Here is a 12406-nt window from a genome sequence, read left to right on the forward strand (position 1 = left end):
CAAATTTCACATCTAAGATTCTGACTACAATTCTATGGTCAAGATAATCATTTGCCTTAAAAGTGCTGAAGCCACTGTAGTCATAGCTAGTGAAAACATATTTGAATTTCACAGGCTCACCTTTCATAGTAGAGAGAAATTCCATCACATCTTGAAGTGTACATACCTATAATAAGGGCCTAGTCTGAATTATAATCTATTGTCTAGAGTTATAAATAAAACTTGGCTCATTAATTAGTAAGGGGTATTTCCTAAATTCAGACAGTAACAAGGATCTGCTTCAAAATTAATTCTAAGACAATAAATCACATGAGATTTTATAACTTTCATATTTGAAATTTCATTGTACTTATAAATACTTGATGTCCAAAAATAAGTTTTTTCAATGAGCCCAACATGTCAGCAACTAGAAGAAAATACTAATAACTCCTAATATACACATAAATTCCAAACCGTTTTGCTAAAAGTCCACAATAAGTTTCTAAACATATACATCTGCCTTTGTAAATAGGTACATTCAACAAATAGTCATTGTGCACTGACTTATGTCTTCTCCTCACCAACCACACTTCCCCAGGGTCTCAGGATGACTAAGTAGGACAGAGGGAAGGAGTCTACACACTGTAAGAACTCCATTTCCTTCTCCAAATCTCAGGCGTCAAAGATCAGACATCACCATCCACTCCTCTCACGTAAACAGAAAGTCAGAGAAACATTCATGAAGTGCCTTGCTAACGTCAGGCAATGACTGTATCGGGCAGTGAGGATACAAAGATAAGTAAGGCTAAGTTGCCAGTGGAGGCAAATCTAATGCTGACTGCTCCAGAGACGACGTATCACAAAGGTTCCCAGGGAGTCGAGAGAAGGAAGGCACTCTGCCCTCTCATATTCCAACATAAGATTACTTCCAACCTTCAGACTCCTTTGTTTACCTGCTCTATAAAATCCCAGAATTTCTCCCTCTTCTTTAAGGATTTCCTCATTAATGAATCTCTCTATTGCAAGAGCCTGAATAAAATCACCTCCTTAATTGTTTGGTGCATTTTAACATTCACAAAAGGTATCATCTTCCTTTGACTGCAATTCAAGGCAAGGGAGCTAAGATTTCTGTTGGTGGATCAAGCCATATTGATAGTGCAGCTGCCTCCAGTCTCAGATGATGACAGACTCAACTCTCACCATAGAAACTTGGCCTCTTTTGGTGCCGCATTAGATCAAATGTGACATCATGTGCTGAGATGGACCTGTGGGGCTGTGACATATGCAGAAGTGACTGTGGCTGGGCCCTGAAGAAGCAATGTGCTCTGAGCAGTGGTCTCATAAAAGTCTGTTGCTGCAATTATACAGAGGCTTCCCTGCAATACTTCTTTAGAGGTTCTTCTGTGACTACACACCCTGTGCACACTTACACGTGGATGCAAACATTGACAACTTTACCTTCTGCACAGAAGCCAAACGCACTAGGAAATACCACACTGAAGAGGCTTCAATGCACATGTTTAAAACAAAAAAGAAAAGAAAGAACATGAATAGCATTCTCAAATTAGTCCAAAGAATAAAAACTGAGGAAACTGATAAAAACAGACATATTTAATGGTTAAAGAAGGAATCAGCAAACTAGAGCTCATGGGCCAAATCTGGCCGACTTTCTGTTTTTATGAATAATAAAACATAACAAGCACAAAATAATAAGCTTCATACTTTACTGGAAGAAATCCACACTCCTTTTTTAAATATATTTTCTATGGTTGTACTGTAACAGCAGAGACAAGTAGTTACAATGAAGACCACTGGCCAAAAAGCTAAGTATTACTATCTGGCCCTTTACAGAAAAAGTTTGACAACCCCTAGGATAATGCATCAAAATTAATACCTAACCCTCAACACAGAGAACAGCCTCCAAATGCTTATATTCAAAGTATTATTAAGAGATCACCATTCCACTTTCTCAATAGTTCTTTCTTTTGGATGAAATACGGTTTTTCCTAATTTGTAGACTTTCTATTCTTGTGCAACACAATTAAAATAATACCAGCATCTATTGGACTAAGCAGGAAGAAATGCTTAAGCACTTCCAGTTCAGCCTTTTTGTCAACCGAACAATAAATTGTGTTAAATTTTGCTAATGGAGACTAATATCAAAAGGCCTTCTTTGCCCAGAGAAAACTCCTAATATGTTACTGCTTTTCAAATTTAATATAATTCTTTTTGTGAGACAATAATTGCATCTTCTTTGCAGGGTTCACTGATTGGGGTAAACAGTGAAGGTCAGGGGATGTGAACAATCTCAGGGTGTCTCCAGACTCCACCTCACCTCCTCAGATCCCACCCACACCATTTCCTCCTCGCCCTGAGAGTCAGGAGGCACTTGGTAATGTTGAGTGCTTCTTGCTTGCTCTCTTGGTCTGATGATGGAGTCTGGGCACTACTGAAATAAACCTGGAAAGATGCATTCAAACGAGATTGTAAAGGAAGTTTAATAATAAGTTAAGGAACATGTTTCTGAAGAGGAGAGGAACATGATCCTGTCTGTGTGTTGCAATGATAATTTTGGAGGTCATGGGGAAAGGACGGAGAGGGAAGATACTAGAAACAAGAACCGTTGTTACTCAGGCAGAGAGAATAAGCACCAGAGACCTTGCCCAGGCAATGGCAGCAAGAACCGAGAAAAGAGATGGGGAATACAGGCTCAAGGTGGAAGCAACTGAACTATTTTGCCAACTGATTTTGAAGTCCATTGTCTTTTTCACATTTTTTATAGTTGTTTGAATGCTTTCCTTTTAGAAAAGGATATTCTTAAGGACATTTGATTGTTAGGTTCTAAGCTCTTTAAGAGCAAGGAAAGGACAATGCCTAATTTCTTTTTATTCCTAATATTGACATCCAAACTGCATGGCACACATGTGGCATGAGATGCGGTCTGCAGAGCAGAACAGGGAGAAGCTGGAGTGGTAGCAGCTGGGGCCCAGATCCCGCCTCCTTCACTTCCTAGCTGTTTGCCCTTGCCAGCACTCCATTTTCCCAGTGCAAAGTGGATTATAATGTCTGTTTTACGATTGTTTTAAGAATGAGAGTGAAAAGAGAAAGGGAGAATGTGTTTCTATAGATGTGCTTGTAACATTTATAGAAATGGGCATTCAGGAAAAAGAAATTGTTACTAGTATTTTCACACTAGTTGCCCCTCCCCTTTAGGAAAGAACAGTTACTGGGCTCGGTTTTCTTAAAAAATTATCTTGAAGGTTTATTTTATTCCAAGAGATGTGCAGTGGGAGTCATTTTCAAGGAAGTACCTTGAAAAATCCAGGGGAAAAACTGTACTGAAAAATGTGAGACACTTACACAGCAACTGATTATAGTTCCAGCTTCATAAACCTAATAATTTTCTCCTCACTGTAACCTGCCAAGGACACACCTCCTTATTGAAGGATCAAAACGTTTCAAGAAATAATAGGTGTTAACAAGTCAACTGAAATGTGCATCTAAAGCAAGATATTCTGTAAGATACTGATTAAAAATACTGCTTAGTACCAGAGGGTTTAGAGGGCCTCAGGTAAGAGGAGAAAATTAAGGGCATTTGACCACTGTAGCTCCCCAATACAAATCCAATTTAAAATATGAGGAAAAAAATAAGCTTTCTTTGATTTTTTTTAGAAACTCTGAGAAGATCTCTGCTGACATTTGAGAACAGGCAGGTTTCTTCAGATAGTATATGACATGGTGATGTGGTTTGGCTCTGTGTCTCCACCCAAATTTCATGTCGAGTTCTAATCCCCAGGTGTCAAGGGAGGGACCTGGTGAGAGGTGATCAGATCATGGAGGCAGTTCCCTCATGCGGCTCTCATGATAGTGAGTGAGTTCTCACGAGCTCTGACGGTTTAAAACTGTGTGGCTTTCTTCACTCTCTCCTGCCACCATGTGAGACGTGACTTTCTTCCCCTTCACCTTCCACTATGATTCTAAATTTCCTGAGGCCTTCCCAGCCATGCAGAATTGTGAGTCAATTAAACCTCTTATCTTTATAAATTACCCAGTCTTGAGTAGTTATCACAGTGTGAAAATAGACTAATACACATGGCCATTGATATTCTCATTCTACAGACTATCCATGGAATTGTCTTGTTAAATTAAAATGTCCCGACACTAAAGAATGGCTCCTGTGCCTTCCCCTTTGAGGTGGAAAAAAAATGGGTTTTCTTCAGGACCTTCTTGTAACCTTCTACAAAGATCAGGTAACCTTTAAAGGGCATAGCAATTCATTGTATCTGGAAGAAAAAAGGTCTCCAGATCATGGTTTTATTTACGAAGCAGACTATCACCTATACTGAATGATGGATTTCAAGTTAAGTTGGAAGTGAGCTACGCTGAGCAGCAACTCGTGAATTACATTCATTTTCAAATGTCTACCTTGTGGGGATTTTTTTTTTCATTCCATTTAATAGTATTAAATACAGAGTAGTAAAATATAATATGAACCTGACAGTAAGTGTGAAAAAAAGAGATCTTTGACAAAGTCACAATTCTTTCTGCATGGATCTTTTTTTATGAGATATGGATTTAAGTACATCTTAGCAAGAAAACAAAAATACAGAGCTTTGAAGTATTACCTATCTACTTACTAAGACAGTCTGGATTTTCAATATAAATCAAGGAAAATGACTTAAAAGCCTACAAGTAATCTGAAAAATGTCTTCTTCTCCCGTGAGTATGCTGAGTGGAAAAATCTCTGTGCTGTTCTTTATCCCCATGTAACAACAGAACAGTCAATGACATTTTAATGTAAAATCCAAGAATGATTCCAATTCTACGTAAGATTTTAAAAGTTCTCTGGGGTTTAGAAAATCGATGACAACCTTTATTTAAAGCCATATTGAATGAAATAGTGTTTCTTTTAAGTAAGTCAGCATGCCTAAGAAAATGAGTTTTACTAAAAACTGAACAGAGTTGTGTGTTGTTTTAATAGTCCTTCAGCTTACAGCTTAACGTAAGGATTGAGAATTAAAGCAGCTTTTTATCTGACCTTTTGTTTTAATCTACTGTTTACCAGCCTAATACTTTGACAATTTTTGGAATTTTACAACCACCTCTAGAATATTGGATATAGAAATGTTTTCTTTGCCAATATTCAGAAAATTGCAGGTAATCTTACCAAGAACAATTTATCAATATCTATTTAAAGTTCACCTAGTAAATGACATCCATGCATCGTTTTGGGTCAGATAACACTGTACTACTACCCATGAAAAAAATAAAAGCAAACTACCAAATATATTAGGGAGAATGACTACTTTCCTCTAAGTGCAGCAGATGTCAATGGCAATGAGTATTTCACTGCAGTGTCATTATGCTGAAATTGGATTTTTAAAGAAATGTACAGAAGAATTTCTATCAAAATACGATAAATATTTACCCCCTCTGACCTCTTTGCAGGATATGATTTGCTGAAAGGGCCACAATCAATATCAATTCACAGAAAAAGAAAATGGCTTACGAAGGTAGGTAAGACTTCATGACCAAATTGCAAAATTACTAGAGGGGAAAAAAAAAACAGATGCAGCTGTCCCTTCCTATACATGACAGACATGACCCCCAAGGAACTGGAGGTAAATCAAATCATGTTTTAAAATGAACTCACAGGAAGCTCTTGAATAAGTTCTCTTCCCTACAATACGCTTGCTTTCCAGGCTAGAGATCAAACTCTTTGTCAAAGGCAAAGCCAACGTTCACCCAGATTCCTGAGCTCATTCGTTGATAAAATTAAATAATGGAAATCTTGCTGGCTTGCATGTTTTTACATAGATTACATATCACACAGGTAACCTGAATGTCCTACTACAGTGACTAGCAACTAGTAGGCCTGCATCTAATTCCATCCTGAAACATTCGCTAGTGCCTCTGGGTTGCTACCTCTCCATATGACTAAATGTTGAGATTTTACTGACCAAAGGGTAGGGCCAATATTTTGGCTGGCATTCTTCTGTTTAATAAGTCAATTGTGAAAGTACATGATCTAGATGATCTAGGTAATATTAACTGTAAAACAATTTTTAAGGCCGGGTGTTATGGCTCATGCCTGTAATCCTAGCACTTTGGGAGGCCAAGGCAGGCGGATCACTTGAGGTCAGGAGTTCAAGACCAGCCTGGCCAACACGGTGAAACCCCGTCTCTACTAGACATACAAAAAATTAGCTGGGCGTGGTGGTGCATGACTGTAGTCCCAGCTACTGGGGAGGCTGAGGCAGGGGAATCACTTGAACCCAGGAGGCAGGGTCGCAAAGAGCCAAAATTGTGCCACTGCACTCCAGCCTGGATGACAGTACGAGACTGTCTCAAAAAAAAGTTTTAATATGTAATTTTTTAACATAGAATTCACCATCCCCCCCCTCAAAAAATCTTTTAGGGGAAAAAAAGCCCATGACCATTTTTAAGTTCCTTGGATTGAACCCATGCTATAAACAGATTTATAAAAGGCTGCTCTTTACTGCCCTAAGGCGTGCAGTCAGTGTCTCCCTTGCCTTCCTTCCTTTACTCAATCTGTCATTGCACTGATGCTGTCCTAATAACCTCATTCTCCCTAAACATACTGCTTTTTTCTTTCCCTAGCTTTTTGCAGTGGTTCTAACATCACCATCTGTATGTTTCTCTAGAGAAAGCTTTTGTTGTTCATGCTTTCCTTCCAATGATCCTGCCTTAGCACCCCCACTTCAGAGTGGAGAGGAGGATGACAGAGATGGTGCCTTATCTGAGACCCTCCAGAAGCTGTGCCTGAGGGGCTCCTGCAGCGGGGCCAGGGGGCTTCTTCTGACAAGTCATGGCAGCAACAGCCTTTGCTTTACTTTCATCTCCTCTCAGTGTACACTTGTTCGCTGGTACAGGATAAGAAACTAAAGAAGTCAAATAAGCGCTACCAAACAAGGTTATATAAAGCACATGAAAACACACCTCTCATGTCTGGATTGTTCCCTAAGGCTGCCTTCAGAAGAGTCCTGTCTCTTCTGTTGGTTGATTTTACTTCCTTTGTTGTGGGAGACAATTTTTAACTTTCAGGAACTAAAGCTCCTGACAAAGACTCTATGCCTTCTATATGCCCAGTAATCTAAGAAATGACCTCTCATCTCTAGTGACACGGACAGACCCTACTTTTAATACCATCTCTAATGAATTTGCCCAGGAGAGAAACTCCATACTCTTTCAGGACATGTCTGTCAAACTGAGGGATACATATCCCAGGGATATAAATGACAGAGTGATGGGTTCCATGAAGCCAGTGAATGAAAACTGGAACTATTTAGAAAAAAATGTGTTTAGAGTCAAGTAAAACAGTTACATTATAGAAAAGAATGCAAACTTTGGTTAATTTCTAGGATAAAGCAGAAAAATTCAAATATATTTGAGCTTACCACAGCTGTTTCCTGTTATAATAACCAGGCCCCAAAGGGCCTGCCTCTCTTCACTTAACTTTGAAGCTAAGCAGAAAAGTTTGCCAATCATTGCTTAAGTAATTTTACCTACGTATCTATCAGGATTCTGTATCTGTTGATAATACAGGCCGTGACTCTATTACACATCTATGCAATGACATAAACTAGGAAAACAAACCAGACATACCACAAAATGATGGAAATCATATTAATGTTTCTTTGTATTTAAATTTGCTTTCAATTCTGAAAACAGTAATGGTGTCTCTACTAATTTAACACTTAGGCTTAGGAACCTGATAAAAAAGAACTATAGTTAGTTCTTACCGCAATATCTTAGAAGTCTGGTACATGTACACTTTGTAGCTATGATCAAAACTTGCAAAAATCAATCTGGCCCACTTAATAAAACAGAATTTTGCATTTGCTGTTTCCTCTCTCTGAGACAGTCTTCCCTCCAGTTCTCTGTATTGCTGATTCCTTTTCACCCTTCAAGTTCATCTCTTCAGAGAGGCTTTCCTAACCATCCCATGTAAAGTATCCCTTTTCATTCCCTCTATAAGCATTTTATTATTCTGTTCATCTTTTTCAAAGCAATTACCATAATTTGTAGTTATCTAGTAGTTAATTGCTCTTTCATTTATTGTGTGCCTTATCCAATGAGAATGGACTAGAATCTTGTCAGTCTTATTTACTGCCACATCCCCACCTCTGATGCATGTCACTCGATAAATACTTTTGAAAGAAATACTGCTGCACAGCATTTAGAAATAAAGAGGAGGCACTTCTCACAGACTTTCAAAACCCTAAAAAAACACACCTTGGAGCTATTATAATCTGGTTTTCTTTTCTTACAAACCTAAAAAGAAACTGAGGCACGGCAACTCTCCCGAGATTCATTTAAGATGGCAAGTTTGAGACACAGCCAGTGACATTCTTCCATCTCCCTGTCTCCCACTCCAGTGAGCTCTCCAAACCAAGCTGTTGTTTCTGCTAGTCTTACTTTATTATTCCTACAGGATGTATAAACAGTGCTGAGCACACGTGAAAACCAAATGTTTGCTTCTTTTCTCATACTGCCTTTTTGTTGTTGTTTTGCCAACTATAGTGGAAAAAAACACACAAGACATTGTATGCCATGCAAAGGAGTCTGACCTCAATGCCATGGGCAGAAGAGATGAGATTCCACTGCACTCCAACCTTATTCCATGGTATGGCCTGAAAGCCTCAACTTTGCTGCTGACATGGCCAGAGCAACTGCCATATCTACTATATAAAGTGTGGTTTTAAACCAAGAGAAATGCTCTATGCACTAACAGTCTCACACATCCAAAAAATAAATTAATGTAGCCAATATACACTTCAGTAGCTAGGCCTATTTTCGTCAAAGAGGTCAAGTTTAAATTCAAGTGAACAAGAAAAAAAAATTCCTATGAAAAGAGAAGGCTCACATATGCAAGTGTCATAACAGTTACAAGTCACAAATCCACTGGGGAACTGCTAGAGAAGACATGGTTTACTGATCCAGAATCAGACCTATTTATTAGTAAGCTCAATGGGAACAGGTATCTAAGCCACCATGTTTGATAAAACATTCCTCCTTATAAGAAATAGGTGTCTTAACGTCTTTCTAAATTCCTGGAATATCAGGATAATTTGTGGTACCTACATCAAGGTTCCCTTCAGGCAGCTGCACTCTGCTGCCCACAGTTCCCAGGCTTGATGTTGTGGATCAAAATTCTCAGGATCCATGGACAGATTAACAGGTCATTCTCTAACCCTTCAACACAATGGCTGATTCATCTTTTCTGTGCCAGTGCATTTTTATTACTTTGAAGTTAGCCATTCCTTTATGTGCATTTGTCCATCTAGCCTGTCATTCTTGAATGAAGCATGATAGAGGGACAAGACCATGTCAGTTTGTTAACTCTCTATTTTCCAATTAAACTGACCCAGAGTCTTGCTCCTGGACACTACAATACTGATATACAATTCACAGTTCTGCAGACCATGTTTTACTGTGGTCAAGTCTCTTAATCATAAAAAATCAGGTCCTCAATCACTGGTGCCATGTAATCTGGCAAATCTGTCTGAATGCATTCATGCCATAATGCTCTTAACTGTGTACTTTTTAAAAAGAACTAAGATTAGCTTTTAAATTAAGCAAGATGGTATTACTTCAAATAATACAAATCCAGAAATGGATAGGTTAATAATCCTATTAGTTCCAAAGTTTAGAATATTTACTCAAGCATGAGCAAACGTTATTAGGATCCAGTGAATAACATTATAGTATTTTTAAAAACCTGTGCCAAATGTGAATGTAAAACAAAACTGGGGAATAGGGAATTATTTTATCTATATCCAAGAAAAGGGGCCCTATTTAGCTCCCAAAGACTTCTGATAAGAACTAAAGCAGATGTTGATAATCGCAACCTTATGTACCCCAGATTTCTTTACAAATTCATTTGGTTATATATTCCGAATAATGTATAAAACTCAAATAGGATACACGGTCAATACTGCATGGCTAGAGTAGTCAGACATATTTTTAAGTAGTCAAAATGAAGCTATATCCTTAATGCTTTGTAATAAAATCAATGATATCCGTATCCCTAAACAAGAAGGCTTTTAAAAATTAAATTGTCTTATCCTTTATATAAATTAATAAAAATACATGCTCTAAATAGTATTTAACAATTTTTCTCGGCCGGGCGCGGTGGCTCACGCTTGTAATCCCAGCACTTTGGGAGGCCGAGGCGGGTGGATCACGAGGTCAGAAGATCGAGACCACGGTGAAACCCCGTCTCTACTAAAAATACAAAAAATTAGCCGGGCGTGGTGGCGGGCGCCTGTAGTCCCAGCTACTCGGAGAGGCTGAGGCAGGAGAATGGCGTGAACCCGGGAGGCGGAGCTTGCAGTGAGCCGAGATTGAGCCACTGCACTCCAGCCTGGGCGACAGAGCGAGACTCCATCTCAAAAAAAAAAAAAAAAAAAAAAAAAAAAAAACAATTTTTCTCTTACTCTGAAAAGTTTTTCCACTCACACATAATTTGTACATGAGTTTCAAATGTACGAATTACTACAATTAAAACAAATTCATGGCCAAGTGCAGTGGCTCACGCCTGCAATCCCAGTACTTTGGGAGGCCAAGGTGGGCAGATCACCTGAGGTCAGGAATTCAAGACCAGCCTGGCCAACATGGTGAAACCCCATCTCTACAAAAAATACAAAAATTAGCCAGGCGTGATGGCCCATGCCTGTAATCCCAGCTACTTGGGAGGCCGAGGCAGGAGAATCACTTGAACTCGGGAGGCGGAGGTTGCAGTGAGCCAAGATTGTGCCATTGCACTCCAGCCTGGGCAACAGAGTGAGACTTCATCTCAAAAAAAAAAAAAAAAAAAATTCATATTTGAGTTACTGAGAAGAGGAATTTAGACAGGAGCATAAAATAACTTGTCATTCAAATAGATATTTTAAGACGATATTTTTTAATGAACACAATGTTTAACTCAAAAGTAAAACTTTTTGTTAAAGCAAAATTCTCCTTAATCTTTGCACTAATATGTTACTCCAGAAATGCTGACATTGCTGGACACCTGGCTGATGCTCAAAAAGTGTTAAAAAAAATGAACTTCACATAGAATGGGCTCACAGTTTGTTGAGGCTTTGATCTCAGCAACAAAGTGACAGCATCATGCTATTGTGCTACAGGTACATAAAGTTAAATCAAGCCACGTGTGGCTAACACAGAGACCAGCTTGTTCAGAGTGTTCATTCTGTTGTTTCAGGAAGGGCAACAATGGTCAGCTCCACCAAAAATGGTAGAAGAAAGTAGACTGGACAGACCTTCTAACACCTGTGTGGACAAGTATCAGCAGAGTGGGTGTGCTTGGCATTTTCTCAGGTATGAAAAATAATTTGACTAATATAAATCTGCCTCTCCCCTTGAGCTAACAATTAATGTAGAGGCAAAAGGAAGTGCAAGAGAAAATAAGACCAATTTGGGAAATGTGAAGTGAGCAGGCTAATTGTTATTGTTGAAAAAATGTATTTTGAAATGTCTACCTTTTCCTCGTTTACATCCTACAAATCACTTACCCAAATCAGGCTGTCAAGATTATAGATCCTGCCTCAGAATTGTTTGGTAAATTTCTATGTGAAATCTTCTTCAAAAATAAATTCATCAACATAAATTAACAAGAGACTTTTCTTGGTTTTCTGACATGGTGAATTTCAGAATAGACAATGAATTAAATATTTTAATGGAAATAGGGAAATACAAACTTATTCCTAAACTAATACATGAGGTACTCATATGCTTTATAAAAATTAGTATGAATATTAATGTAACACATGTAAACAAAGCATTTTAATTTTTTACAAAGATTATTTTGAAAACAGTTCAATAGCTTTTAAATGACTATGGAAGGTCAATAATACATATATAATTTTATATATGGATATTTATGTATAAATATGGGTATTTATAAATATCCATATATTTATACATAAATATCCATATATTAAAAATATATTATATACACACAAAAAAATGACAAATAAGACCACTGTATAGTTTTTAAATTCATATAAGTATAAAGTCTATATACCTGAGCCAACCTCTTTTTCCTCCTCTTCAATGTTGTTTTTGATGCTATCATATTCCTCATCAATGGTCTGGTTACCACGCATCTGAGATAAAATTCTACGGGCCTTCTGAGTCTGTCCTTTCTGAATAAGCCATCGAGGGCTTTCAGGCAAAAAGAGAAAGCCAAAAAACTGTATAACCGCCGGAATTGCTGCAAGTCCCAACATGTACCTACAAGAAAAAAAATCCACATTTACTGTAAAATTTGCTCTTACCATCATGTGCTCACCACATACTTTTGTGTTGTGTTGACAACAATAATGCTTAATGCAAAGTTAGCCAGAATTATTTGTGCATTTTTGTGTGTGTCTGTTACTAGGAAAAAAGGATATTTTTGTGC

The 12406-nt window shown here is 38.1% G+C and overlaps 1 protein-coding gene across 1 annotated transcript in view; it reads right to left on the bottom strand.

Moving 5' to 3' along the window:
* Positions 1–12406, bottom strand: part of SLC2A13 (solute carrier family 2 member 13) — a 367606-nt gene that overhangs the window by 273744 nt on the left and 81456 nt on the right. The window contains exon 3 of the mRNA XM_032173708.2: positions 12029–12237. Within this exon, the coding sequence (XP_032029599.1) occupies positions 12029–12237 (209 nt within the window). The remainder of the gene's footprint in view (positions 1–12028; positions 12238–12406) is intronic.

Source organism: Hylobates moloch, unplaced genomic scaffold (assembly GCF_009828535.3).
Source record: "Hylobates moloch isolate HMO894 unplaced genomic scaffold, HMol_V3 SCAFFOLD_13, whole genome shotgun sequence".
NCBI classification, from domain to species: domain Eukaryota; kingdom Metazoa; phylum Chordata; class Mammalia; order Primates; family Hylobatidae; genus Hylobates; species Hylobates moloch.